The sequence below is a fragment of the Cherax quadricarinatus genome, chromosome 45, assembly GCF_038502225.1.
Source record: "Cherax quadricarinatus isolate ZL_2023a chromosome 45, ASM3850222v1, whole genome shotgun sequence".
NCBI lineage: Eukaryota > Metazoa > Arthropoda > Malacostraca > Decapoda > Parastacidae > Cherax > Cherax quadricarinatus.
In genome coordinates, this window is record NC_091336.1 from 1,531,271 (window position 1) to 1,545,959 (window position 14,689).

Sequence of the window (14,689 nt, forward strand, 5' to 3'; positions counted from 1 at the left end):
TAAAAATAATAATGCACAATTTATTTAGTAATTTAGTAATTTATGCATACATACAGAGGTACAAAAAATACAGGTAAGAGCAGCATGCCAAAGCCACTTATATGTATAGCATTATGGGCTGGCTTAAAATTAACTTAAGATTAACTAAGCAATGATGAAATCAGTGATAAGACATTATTGTAAACAGATAACTATAAAGCACAAATGAGTATTACAAAGACAGGTCATATGGTTGCATGCATTGCTGTACATTCAGTCGAATGGAGTATTCTGTTAGGTAGTGTATTTAAAAAAATAACAAAGTTAGATTGGGTCCTAGGTTTAACATTTGTGTGATATAATTGTGAGTAACATATAGGATATACAATTTATATATAATAGTAAGGTACACTATATGCACCACACGTATATATGTATTAAGGGCACTTATCTAATCTGTTACAGAAATGACAGCTTTTCTAAGGAAGGTAGAGAGATCGTGTTCGTTTGAGATAGTATATTGTTGTCCTGTTGATGTTTTCCTTACTAATATTTTCCCATCTCGTGTGAAACACTGATGTATTTTGTTTTCCTGTTTAAGTTTTCTCAGCCTGAACAGAAGGTTTTGACGTTTTCTTGTTAGACACTCATTTATGTACACTCCATTTTTCATTGTAATTGCTGATTTAATTAGGTCCTTTCTTTTATCGTATGAATGAAGTCTGATCATTATACTGTGTTTACTTCCTGGTTTTCCTAACAAACGTGTTTCTTTGATTTCATTGTTTTGCACGATGACTTGTACGTGGTCCTGTATTATCCTGACAGCAGTTTCTTTGCACTGAGCTTGTGTTATGTCACTTGGAATGTGTGGACTGTTTATTATAACTGCATCAGACAACTTATCTTGTTCAGTTTTGTCGTCTTGGAAATCAAGGTATTCATTTAGTCGAGTGTGCATGTTCTGATTCCAGTCCTTGATTGCTTCTCTTGATGGCCTTAACCCAGTGTTTTGAGACACTGTAGTCACACTTTAAGGTCTAACTCTTACCTCTGGGGTACACATCCTGCCCAGAAATAAGAGGAGGAGGACCCAGAGGTCCAACCAGCTTGAAGCCATAAAGAAGAGAGAGAGAGAGAGAGAGAGAGAGAGCTGGACCAAGCTAGGCTACTCCCATAAGCCCATGCAAAACAACCAAAAGACTGTTGTCATGCACAATTCTCTGGCCACCACAATGTTGTTTCCCATTTCCACACCTTACTTTACTTTTACAAAAAGAAATACAAATTTATAAACTACTTATTTAAATGTGTGTCTATAGTACAACCTATTATATTGAGAAAAACTGGGTTGACTCAGCTGCCTCTCAGCCCCTATGACCATTAACCCTTTGACTGTTTGGGTCATATACGTCTTACAAGCCACCTTTTTTGACGTATATATACTCATAAATTCTAGCGGCTTCAAATCAAGCAGGAGAAAGCTGGTAGGCCCATATGTGAAAGAATGGGTTTGTGTGGTCAGTGTGCACCATATAAAAAAAATCCTGCAGCACACAGTGCATAATGAGAAAAAAAAACTCCGACCTTTTTTTTTTTTTTTTTTAATTAAAATGCCGACTTAGTGGTCTATTTTTGTGTAGTATTTATGGTTGTATTCTCATTTTCTTGGTCTCATTTGATAGAATGGAAAGCATATTATAGAAATAGAAGTGAGTTTGATTGGTTTTACTATGAAAAGAACCTTGAAATGGAGCTCAAATTAGGGGAATGTTTGATTTTTGCCATTGTTCAAAAGTAAACAAATGATATTTTCCAATAAATGTCCAAGTAGCCAATCTGATATGCAGTCACGAATGGGTTGACGTTATTTATACAATATTACAATACTGCAGTAGCCTGCATAACAGGAAATCTTTCATTTTTTGTTTGAATAAAAATTCAGAATAGAAAGGAAGAGTAATATCAGAGGGGTCTGGAGATGGGACTGATGAACATAGAAAATGTTATTTTAGAGCCAAAAATGTCTGCATTGTTCATTCTTGACCCTATTTCGAAACTGTCATATTTTTTAATTTTCATGAAATTGACCAAATTGCAAATTTCTGACGACGTTATTGGGTAGTTGAAATCGGTAAATGGACAGTTTCTTGTACTTAATCGATAGAAAAAATGGAGTTCTAAAGAAATAACAGAGTTTGGTTGACTGGAACAATGGAATTAGCTGAAAATGGCTCAAAGTGGGCAGAATCGCCAATTCGTAAATATCGCTGAGGTGCTAACTTCACGAGAGTGTAATTCTGTCAGTTTTCCATCAAATTTTGTTCTTTTGGTGTCATTACAATCGGGAAAAGATTCTCTATCATGTCATAAGAAAAAATATTTTTTTTTTTTTTTTAAATTTTGTGACACCAGGAGACGCCTCAATATTAGGGGCTGCGACAGTCAAGGGGTTAAGCAGCTATGCCCCCATCAATTCAATATAATTAGGTATTCCTGAGTAACTGTTACTTAACCCTTAAACGGTCCAAACATATATATACGTTCTCGTGTGCAGCGCCCCAAATGTATTACCTGGAGTTTACCTGGATAGAGTTCCGGGGGTCAACGCCCCTGCGGCCCGGTCTGTGACCAGGCCGCCTGGTGGATCAGAGCCTGATCAACTAGGCTGTTACTGCTGGCTGCACGCAAACCAACGTACGAGCCACAGCCCGGCTGGTCAGGAACCGACTTTAGGTGCTTGTCCAGTGCCAGCTTGAAGACTGCCAGGGGTCTGTTGGTAATCCCCCTTATGTATGCTGGGAGGCAGTTGAACAGTCTCGGGCCCCTGACACTTATTGTATGGTCTCTTAACGTGCTAGTGACACCCCTGCTTTTCATTGGGGGGATGTTGCATCGTCTGCCAAGTCTTTTGCTTTCGTAGCGAGTGATTTTTGTTTGCAAGTTCGGTACTAGTCCCTCTAGGATTTTCCAGGTGTATATAATCATGTATCTCTCCCGCCTGCATTCCAGGGAATACAGGTTTGAACCTCGAGCGCTCCCAGTAATTGAGGTGTTTTATCTCCGTTATGCGTGCCGTGAAGGTTCTCTGTACATTTTCTAGGTCAGCAATTTCATCTGCCTTGAAAGATGCTGTTAGTGTGCAGCAATATTCCAGCCTAGATAGAACAAGTGACCTGAAGAGTGTCATCATGGGCTTGGCCTCCCTAGTTTTGAAGGTTCTCATTATCCATCCTGTCATTTTTCTAGCGGATGCGATTGATACAATGTTATGGTCCTTGAAGGTGAGATCCTCCGACATGATCACTCCCAGGTCTTTGACGTTGGTGTTTTGCTCTATTTTGTGGCCAGAATTTGTTTTGTACTCTGATGAAGATTTAATTTCCTCGTGTTTACCATATCTAAGTAATTGAAATTTCTCATTCATTCATTTCATTCATTCAAAATTGATGCAATAGGCCTGAGTCACCTAGACATGAGAGAATGGGTGTGCACACTCAGTGTGCACCATAAGAAAAAAATCTGGCACACCTGGGTACCACATGGTAGGTCCAGTTACATTCAGCTCTATTTTGGGTCAGCATCATGGCACATCCTTGTGATTCATTCACGCCTCATCATATTAACACTCTACTGCTCGAGGAAAGTGATATAGATCGTGAGTTTAGTGGATTTGACCCCAATGGGGCCAGTAATATTCAAGGAATTAGTGAAAATGTCGACGATAACCCAGATGACCCTCAGCCCATCACCTCTGGGGTAACCACACCTGACCCTGGGCCAAGCACCTCTGGGGTAGCCAGTGTGGCCACAGCAGACCCTTGGCCAAGCACTTCTTGGGTGGCCAGTGTGGCCACACAAGACCCTGGGCCAAGTAGTTCTGGAGTGGCGAGTGTTTCCCATAGGCAACTTCGCAAGAGGAAACTATCATTTTCCCGGTGTTTTAGCGATAGTGAAAGCGATGTAAGTGATGATGAGATTGATTTTACACCATTCGAGGATTCGTCTATCGATAGTGAAGTTCATTATTCACTAGTGAAACATACTTTTAGGCTTCATCATCTAATGTTCAGGCAGTGTGCCATATGCAATCCCCGAGGGTCGTGGCAGGTTACGATCCAAAACCCCGGCCACTGATAGTGAAAGTGATCATGAAGGCGAGTATGCGGGGATGGAGGAAGTAGTGGTGGGTGGCACAGTGCCTGGACCACATGGCGCGGCGGGTGGACAGACAAAGGACCGCCCAGCATCCCCTCAACCATGTGCTGCCTCCACTCCTGCCCATCCTCCTGCTCCCCCTCGCCCCATGCCACAGGTCCACCCTACACCTTGTGATCGTGAGTGGAACTGGATACAAAGTATATTCGTGCCACAGCCTTGTGATTTTGATGCAAGTGGAAGTGGTATCCAGCCAGAATGTCCCCTAACGAATGAGTCTACAGAGTTAGACTATTTCCAGTTGTACTTTGATGAGCCTATAATGAACTTGATAGTCACCTAGACAAACAGTTATTACCGATATGTCATGGACAACACGGCAAAGGTTGGAGAATAGTCACGGCTGCACAGGTGGAAAGACACAACAGTAGCTTAAATGTATTTATTCCTCGCCACTGTCATGCTTATGCCACATATCTATAAGAACAATACACATAATTACTGGTCCACAGACCACTTCATCAGTACTCCAGTTTTCCGTGACCTCCTGTGCAACAGATTCACTCTGTTGCTACGAATGTTGCACTTCTCAGACAGAAATATGCCAAACAGAAATGACCTTCTATACAAAATCCGGGAAGTGTTTATGTATTTGAAGCAGAAATTCAGTGCATACTTTAATCCCTTCAAGAACATTGTTGTTGTTGAGTCCTTGATTCTGTTTAAGGGATGCCTCTCATTCAAGCAATATATACCGAGCAAATGTATTTGCTTTGGTATAAAACTTTGTTATGTATGACTGTGAGAGTGGTCTTGTTAGATGTTATTGTATACATCGGGAGAAACACACGGATGTTGAGCATTTCCAGTGATGTTGTTCACAGGATGGTGGAACCATACCTTGACAAGGGCCATACATTGTACACAGACAACTAGTATACAAGCCCAATGCTCGCTGATTTCCTACGTGTGAACAATACTGATATACATGTATGTGGAACAGTGAGAAGGAATAGAAAACATATGCCAAGGTTCAGTGAAGGCAGTGTTGAAGGCACAGTGCAAGTGTTTCATGCTAATGACATCATGACACTGACCTGGCATGACAAACGAAATGTGACATTGCTGGCATGACAAACGGAATGTGACATTGCTGTCAACCATCCACAGAAACGAGATGGTACAGACACAGACGGAGCAGGTTCAACAATGAGCCTATTGTAAAGCCAGCTGCTGTCATGAACTGTACGAACAATTTGCGACTAGTTGACAAGTGTGATGTGATGATGGGGTTTGTTGACTGTGTACATAGGAGTTGCAAGTGGTATATAAAACTGTTTTTTCACCTTGTAGACATTGCAGTGCTCAATGCATTCAGTATGTACGAAATAAAAACTGGAAAACGGCAATGTTTTATGGAATTCTCTCTGAATGTTGTCACAGATAGCAAGAAAGTATGGTACCACACCTGTACCTGCCCCTTAACAGTGACTTGTCCCACAACCACAGCCAGTGGGGGAAGTGCCAGACTGAATCACTCCTAACTGTCACTATCTGGTACCAATACCACCTACCCCAAAGAAGAAGAAGAATTCCCAGAAAGTGTTGTGTGTGCTACCACCAAAAAATGACCCCAACAGTGGAAGGACAGAGGATTCATTTGTCACCAGTCTGGGGTGGCACTTTGTATGAATCCATGCTTCATGGAGTATCATACAATTGTGGAATTCTAGAAACATAAGTGGGACATGTAAATACTTGTATATAGTTGTAGATAATAGAATGTGATTCAGCCAGGTGTGCAAAATCACCTGTCAGTGTATACGTGTGTGTTTATGACAATGTGATAATAATTTCATATATAATACAGGTCCTCCATCACAAATCCGGCATCACTGGGACCTGTAGTGTTCCGGATTACTGAGTTTGCCGAATTACAGAGTGGTTAACCCTTTCAGGGTCCGTCCCGTAGATCTACGGCTTTACATTCAGGGTCCAAACCGTAGATCTACGCCATGAGCTCAGCTCACTCTGATAAACTGTGAGTGGTACATTTGGGCCTAGATATGAGAGAATACATCTATGTGGTATGTGTGCACCACATAAAACAGATCCTGCAGCACACTGTGTATAATGAGAGAAAAAAAACTTAAATCATGATTTTTCGATTAAAACAGCAACTTTGCAGTGTTTTTTCGTATGTTTTTTATGGTTGTATTTGCAATTTCTTGGTCTCATTTGATAGAATGGAAGACATATTATAGAAATAGAGATGATTTTGATTGGTTTTAGCACTGGAAATTGCTTGAAACTGAGCTCAAAGTAGCGGAAATGTTAAATTTTTGCCGATATTCAAGAGTAAACAAACGACCTCACACGTCTAATACACGTCAGCTGGTGGGTCTAATATACATTCACAAATATGGTGATGATATTTATACAATTATTACAGTATTGCATAACAGTAAATCTTCTATTTTTTGGTGTGAATAAAAATTCATTATGTGAATAAAAAATCAAAATGGAATTTATTTGTGAAGCCTCAAAACATAACTAATGAACAGAGGAAACGTTAGTTTAGTGCCAGGAATGCCTACATTGTTTATTCTGGACCCTATTTTGAAATTGGAATATTTTGAACTTTGTGTTAAATTGGCCAAATTAACAATTTCCGATCACTTTATTTTGTAGTTGAAACAGTTGACTTGGCGATTTCTTGTGCTCAATCGATAGAATAGAAGTAATACTAGTGAAATAGCTAAGAATTTGGTTGATTGGAATAATGTAATTGGCCTAAAATGGGAGTCAAAGTCGGCAAAATTGCCAATTCGTAAATGTCGCTGACACATCAAAATTCGCGAGAGCATAATTTCGTCAATTTTCCACCAAATTTCGTACTTTTTGTTTTATTACCTTCACAAAAAGATTCTCTATGATTTCATAAGAAAAAATAACAAATTTTTTTTTTGAAAATTCTTGGACACTGGTGCGTGACTCCAGATTTGGGCCTTGGACCCTGAAAGGGTTAAGTTAGAATACACTTAATAAAATTAACCAACTTGACTTGCACAGTTCATTGAACATCGGCAAAAATCAAACATTTTTGCTACTTTGAGCTCAATTTCAAAGTACTTTTCGTCATGAAAACCATCAAAATCATGTCTATTTCTGTAATATGTCTTCCATTATATCAAATGAGTCCAAAAAATGAGAATACAGCCATAAAAACCATACGAAAATATACTGCAAAGAAGAGGCTAATGGCTGAGAAGTGAACTCCCTTATTTATCGTCCATCATTTTTATTTTTGTTGTACATTAAGAAGCATCTTTCCATCATACATTGCCCAAGTTTCAATGAGATAGACCAAAAAACAACCGAGAAAAAAAAATATTTACCAAAAATCATATATGGCAAGCCCAAGCCAGGTACTGGAAATAAGTCACTTTGTCTGACTTATATGTATGATAATCTATGTAACTGTATTTGTGTATACCTGAATAAACTTATTTACTTCTAGTCTGTCAACTGAGTACAAGAAACTGCCTCACTTATTTTAACTACCCAATAAAGTGGTCAGAAATTGGCAATTTGGCCGATTTCACACAAATTTCAACAGATGCCAATTTCAAAATAGGATCCAGAATAAACAATGTAGACATTCCTGGCACTAAAATAACATTTTCTCTGTTCATTAGACATGGCTACAGGCCCCTCTTATATTACTCTCGCTTGCCATTTGGAATTTTTATTCACAAAAAAAAAATAAAAGATTTACTGTTATGCAGACTACTGCGTTATTGTAATAATTGTATAAATAATGTCAATCCATTCTTGACTCCGTACTGGAATTTAGACTGGCAGGCGGACAGGTATTGGACGGTGACGTCATTTGTTTACTCTTGACCTTCACTAAAGAATAAAACATTTTCGCTACTGTGAGCGCAATTTCAAGGTACTTTTCGTCATGAAAGCAATCAAAATCATATCTATTTCTGTAATATATCTTTCATTCTATCAAATGAGACTGAAAAAATGAGAATATAATTATAACTATACAAAAATATACCGCTAAGCGGCCGCTAATGGCTGAGAAGTGAACTCCGCTATTTATGGTATGATTTCTTTCATTTTTGCTGTACGTGAAGAAGTATCTTTCCATCATACATTGCCCAAGTTTGAATAAGATAACCCAACAAACTGAGAAAATAATAATAATATAATATCTTTATTTACTACATGTACATGTACAAGGTATACAGGCCTAGCTGACATCAGTAAGTAAGTAAGTTTATTCAAGTATACACAAATACAGATACATAGAATTATCATACATAGCAGCATATGTGTAGAGAACCTAGGATAACCCAAAAAAGTCAGACAGTGACTTATTTCCTTATTATTATAATATAAAGACGGAGAATAGGACAGCAGATGAACAATGAGGCTTTAGGAAAGCTAGGGGGTGTGTGGACCAGGTGTTTACAGTGAAACATATAAGTGAACAGTATTTAGATAAGGCTAAAGAGGTCTTTGTGGCATTTATGGATTTTGAAAAGACATATGACAGGGTGGATAGGGGGTCAGTGTGGCAGATGTTGCAGGTGTATGACAGGGTGGATAAGGGGGCAGTGTGGCAGATGTTGCAGGTGTATGGTGTAGGAGGTAGGTTACTGAAAGCAGTGAAGAGTTTTTACGAGGATAGTGAGGCTCAAGTTAGAGTATGTAGGAAAGAGGGAAATTATTTCCCAGTAAAAGTAGGCCTCAGACAAGGATGTGTAATGTCAACGTGGTTGTTTAATATATTTATAGATGGGGTTGTAAGAGAAGTAAATGCGAGGGTCTTGGCAAGAGGCGTGGAGTTAAGATAAAGAATCACACGCAAAGTGGGAGTTGTCACAGTTGCTCTTTGCTGATGACACTGTGCTCTTGGGAGATTCTGAAGAGAAGTTGCAGAGATTGGTGGATGAATTTGGTAGGGTATGCAAAAGAAGAAAATTAAAAGTGAATACAGGAAAGAGTAAGGATATGAGGATAACAAAAAGATTACGTGATGAAAGATTGGATATTAGATTGGAGGGAGAGAGTATGGAGGAGGTGAATGTATTCAGATATTTGGGAGTGGACGTGTCAGCGGATGGGTCTATGAAAGATGAGGTGAATCATAGAATTGATGAGGGGAAAAGGGTGAGTGGTGCACTTAGGAGTCTGTGGAGACAAAGATCTTTGTCCTTGGAGGCAAAGAGGGGAATGTATGAGAGTATAGTTTTACCAATGCTCTTATATAGGTGTGAAGCATGGGTGATGAATGTTGCAGTGAGGAGAAGGCTGGAGGCAGTGGAGATGTCATGTCTGAGGGCAATGTGTGGTGTGAATATAATGCAGAGAATTCGTAGTTTGGAAGTTAGGAGGAGGTGCGGGATTACCAAAACTAATGTCCAGAGGGCTGAGGAAGGGTTGTTGAGGTGGTTCGGACATGTAGAGAGAATGGAGCGAAACAGAATGACTTCAAGAGTGTATCAATCTGTAGTGGAAGGAAGGTGGGGTAGGGGTCGGCCTAGGAAAGGTTGGAGGGAGGGGGTAAAGGAGGTTTTGTGTGCGAGGGGCTTGGACTTCCAGCAGGCATGTGTGAGCGTGTTTGATAGGAGTGAATGGAGACGAATGGTTTTTAATACTTGACATGCTGTTGGAGTGTGAGCAAAGTAACATTTATGAAGGGGTTCAGGGAAACCGGCAGGCCGGACTTGAGTCCTGGAGATGGGAAGTACAGTGCCTGCACTCTGAAGGAGGGGTGTTAATGTTGCAGTTTAAAAACTAGTGTAAAGCACTCCTCTGGCAAGACAGTGATGGAGTGAATGATGGTGAAAGTTTTTCTTTTTCGGGCCACCCTGCCTTGGTGGGAATCGGCCAGTGTGATGATAAAAAAAATAAATGTTATAATATTTTCTTATTATTCTATAATGAAGATAACATCTTATCATACTAAAAAGACTACTACACGAGGGTCATTAAGACTATCTACAATATGAGGGTCACTATCTACAATACGAGTGACATTCTACTGTATAGAAAGGCACTTGTTATGCTGAGTATTTCAAGAAAATTAGGTCAGTGTCCCTGGATAACACCCACACTAGTCGACTAACACCCAGGTACCCATTTACTAATGGGTAAACATAGACAACAGGTGTAAAGAAACACACCTAATGTTTCTACCCTGGCTGGGAATCTAATATTTACCAAAAATCATATATGGCTAATCCAAGCCAGGTACTAAAAATAAGCCACGTTGACTTTTGGGGTTATCCTAGGTTCTCTACACACATGCTGCTATGTGTGATAATCTATGGAGAGAAAATAACTTTTTTGTTTCATGTTTATGGTGGAGTACGAGTGCATATCATAGTTAGCCCTGTGCTATACTCCATTTTCTCTAATATAAGCCACCAAGACAAGGATAGGAGAATGGTATTTGTTTACCATATCCTCTTCATAACTCTGTCGAACTGCTCGGTGTTATGCCAAATATTATTCATTCTGGAGTATTTAACAAGTTTTATGTTATTTATATTGTTTGTCATATTAGATCAATTGTGATAGACAAATAAGCTGTAGTGTTGATATTAGCATAATAATAAAGCATATTCTCCTGCTTCATGAGACTGAGCTCATGGCAGCTGACAGTGGCTTCAAAGCCACCTTATCTTTAATGGATAATGCACTGTGTAGGTGCTTTACATAATGAGGAACATTTCTTTTATTCATTGGAACCATGGCTAGGGCTAAAAGTAAGCAGGTTAAAACAATAAATGGAGAAAAAGATATTGGAATGACTTATGCAGTAAGTAGCGCCACCAAACAGTACCAGCAGATTAGTGTGGCGACCCTGGAAATTTGAAATTATGCTAGCCAAAATTAGTGCCGAATAACTGAAGGAACCGAATAACTGATTGCTGGATTTGTGATGGCGGACCTGTATTGGTGTATAAACAACAGTTGGCATTGAAATCAACAGATTTACTATAAAACGTAATTATCATATCATGAAAACAAAGAAAATGAAAAAAAAATGGAAGAAAGCAGTAAATATTAGAATTTCTGCAAGCAGCAGTGCTCCTTGTTGCCGTCAGGTGATCACCAAGTGCCAGCTTCATGGCCTCATATCTCGGCAAGTACTGACCTTAATTTTTTTTTATTCTATAACACTTAAAACAAAAAAATGCTTTTTTTCTCTAAAATTTTTTTTTTTTTTCCAAAATATTCGCGGTGCTGCACATGTGAACATGTTTATACGTTTGGACCATTTAAGGGTTAAATACGTCAATATGTGTTGGGTCCTATAGTCCCTTAACAGTATATATATTAAGTTGTGATGTTTTGATACTGCTTGCCCCCTGTGCTGCTACTTTACACTAGCTGACTGAAAATGTTAAGCTTATGCAGCTGAGTATCACATAATATCAGAGTTTGAGTGAGTGAAAGTTAGTGTTTGTTTTTGTAGTTGTACATGCTGTTAGAGTATGATGAAGGTAACATTTGTGAAGAAACTTGGGAAAACTAGTTAGCTAGACTTTGAGTCCTGGAGGTGGGAAGTATAGTCCTTGCACTCTGAAGGAGGGGTGGGGATGTTGCAGTTCACATGGTAATCTGGACTGTGAAGTTACCACACTTCTGGCAAGACAGTGATAGAATGAATGAATGAATGGTGAGTGTGTTCCCCCCCCCTTTTTTTTTCATCACCCTAACTAGGTAGAAGACGATTGGTGTGTTAAAAAGTTATCAAAATTAGAACAGAGTGCATGAGTATCCCACCTGAAGTCTGTAAAGATAATTATATATAAGCTGAAAAGCTATATAATTGACTCTGGAACTTTGTTGCACTTCGTTGATCTGAAACACATTGTCAACAGTGACTAAAGACATGATAATGATGATGTAAGTAACTAGTTCTTGAAACATACCATAACTACCTTGAATCCCATTTTTGTGTATTTTCCTCACACACCAACAGCAAGTCAGATTTCACTTGTCTCTACTTTGATATAATTTTCTCACACAAGCCTCCTTCCAGCCTTTCATAGGATCCTCCTTGCACCTTCCTACACCCTAAATTTATACACCCTGTTGTTAATATCCTGTTCCATCCTTTTTGAAGTGTCATATGATCTTAACAACTCTTCTTCTCCTCCTCTCAGATTTATGCCTTTCAGGCTGCCACACACTATTCTAATTTCTACTCTCCATATTCTATTCATAATTTTCAACCCATACATTGATCTTAAACATGAAATCTTCACTGCTTCAAGTAGTGGAGGTGCAACATTCAGTGACCAGAAAATACCCAGTGTTGGATATATTTTCAAACCTGTTAGACTGTGAAAGAGTGCACTTAATCTTGAAGCAAACTTCAACAAATCCACTTTTTGTTTATATGTTAATTGTTAAAAAAATTACAGGTCGGCCATCACTAATCCGGCAATCAGTTATCCGGTTCCACCAGTAATCCAGCACTAATTTCAGCTAGCATAATTTCAAATTTCATCATTATACTGAGTCAGAAATTGTGCAGAGGGTTGTAAATTCACAGCAGCAAGCCAGTGGAGGTGAAAGCAGTGATGATAATAAGGAAGATGTAGCAGAAAGTCTCTGTTGGTAGGTTAATTAAGTGTATTCTAACCTAACCACTCTGTAATCCAGCAAACTCACTAATCTGGCACACTACAGGTCCCAGTGATACCAGATTAGTGATGGCCGACCTGTAAATGTATAGCAAGTGAAAATTTCATGCCTACTGTATGTATGACTAATTAAGCGATTGTTCTGGTGTCTAGTGTGCAGTTTCATCCTGAGCACACTGCTGGTCCAGAGGATTTGGAATTGTTGTTTGACATTTACCTGGATCTGGTGAGACAGTCAAGCCGAGGGGTCACACGGGAGAACTGGGATTTGCCAGCCATGATCACTAATCACCTCACATACAAGTAAGTCCTGTGAGCAGAACTGTGTGTTTGATGTGAGTAAATGAGGAAATAACTAAGACAAGTATATTGTTTTTATTGAGTACCTAAAAAGCATGTATTATAGCTTAATATATTCAAATTCAAATTTAGTTCTTTGCAAGTACGTAGTACATTGAGATTATTTTTTACAATAATGGGTTGCAGTGCAAAGAGAGCCTCTATTATGCCTTGGCATTATAGCTCTTCATTAATAACATTATTTTTTTAATCAGTCATTAAAATTTGACAAAAACCATCACCAATATGAACTGGATGAGAGAAGAGTAATTAGTTAATAAAACTGGAAATATTAACATAGATACTGCATAAGCTATATTTTGATATACCTTTGAAGAGTTTTGAGAGTTTATCTACTCTCTGAGTGCGGCCATGGGCCAGGCTCATCTGGTGGACAATGAGAGTTAGCTGGCCAAACCATTGATGGTTTTTTACATCTTTTGACACTTAAAAGCTTTGGTTCACAAATTATTAACATGTGAATTTTTATGTTAAAATACAAAGCATAAAAGATCACTAATTGTTTCATGTTTTTTATTGCAATTTAATTTCATTAACATAGCATGATCTCTACAGGCCAATCCCTGATGTGCCTCAAGCAGATATTGGACGACTGCCTAACAAAGTTCTCATTCTGGGCTCTGGTGGGCTCTCTATTGGTCAAGCTGGAGAGTTTGATTATTCTGGTAAGTTCAAACTATAATAATAACAATGATAATAATAATAATAATAATAATAACAATAATAAGAATAACAATAATAAGAATAACAATAATAAGAATAATAATAATCAGTTTTCTCGACAAAAAGTGAATTTTATACAGCATTAGATGCGGATAAAAAAAATCTTTCTTTCATAGGTTCACAAGCAATTAAAGCAATGAAAGAAGAGGGAGTGGAATCCGTTCTCATGAACCCTAACATAGCAACAGTTCAGACTAGCAAGGGTCTTGCTGATAAGGTGTATTTTCTTCCTGTTACTGCATCTTACGTTGAACAGGTCGGTAACTCTCTTATATATGACTGTCTCGTGTATTAGGCAATATATTCCTGAACTACAGCCTCTCCTCACTTAACGATGGAGTTCCTTTCCTAAGACCACGTTGGTAAATGAATTTGTCGCTAAGTGAGGAGTGTACTGTAATGGTAGTGGGTGTGTCAACCATCTTGGATATTGTTTTAATGTCACCTTTGCACCATTTACAGTGGACTCTCGAGTTTTGAAAGCCTCACGCTTTGAAAATATCACCTTTCAACGATTCTCTTTTGTCAAAATATAGCCTCGTAGTTCGTAATTTGTCTCGCCATTCATTGGTCTGGGATACGTACGAGCAGCGTCCCAGCATCCGCGCCACACAAAGGTGCCCACACACTTCCTAGTCAGTGTGGCATTGTTTATTGGCAAGTGACCATCACCCCACGTGTTTATAGGATACATTTCATAATACAGTGGACTACCAAGTTTCATGATTAATCCGTTCCAGAGAATCTGCTGAAAGGCGAAATTCACGATTGCCAAGTCCATTTTCCTCATA

The 14,689-nt window shown here is 38.8% G+C and overlaps 1 protein-coding gene across 1 annotated transcript in view; it reads left to right on the top strand.

Moving 5' to 3' along the window:
- The window catches only part of r (carbamoyl-phosphate synthetase 2, aspartate transcarbamylase, and dihydroorotase rudimentary), a 1,183,622-nt gene that overhangs the window by 573,302 nt on the left and 595,631 nt on the right, over positions 1 to 14,689 (top strand). Inside the window, exons 9-11 of the mRNA XM_070094236.1 lie at positions 12,969 to 13,118; positions 13,731 to 13,840; positions 14,015 to 14,154. Of these exons, the coding sequence (XP_069950337.1) occupies positions 12,969 to 13,118; positions 13,731 to 13,840; positions 14,015 to 14,154 (400 nt within the window). The remainder of the gene's footprint in view (positions 1 to 12,968; positions 13,119 to 13,730; positions 13,841 to 14,014; positions 14,155 to 14,689) is intronic.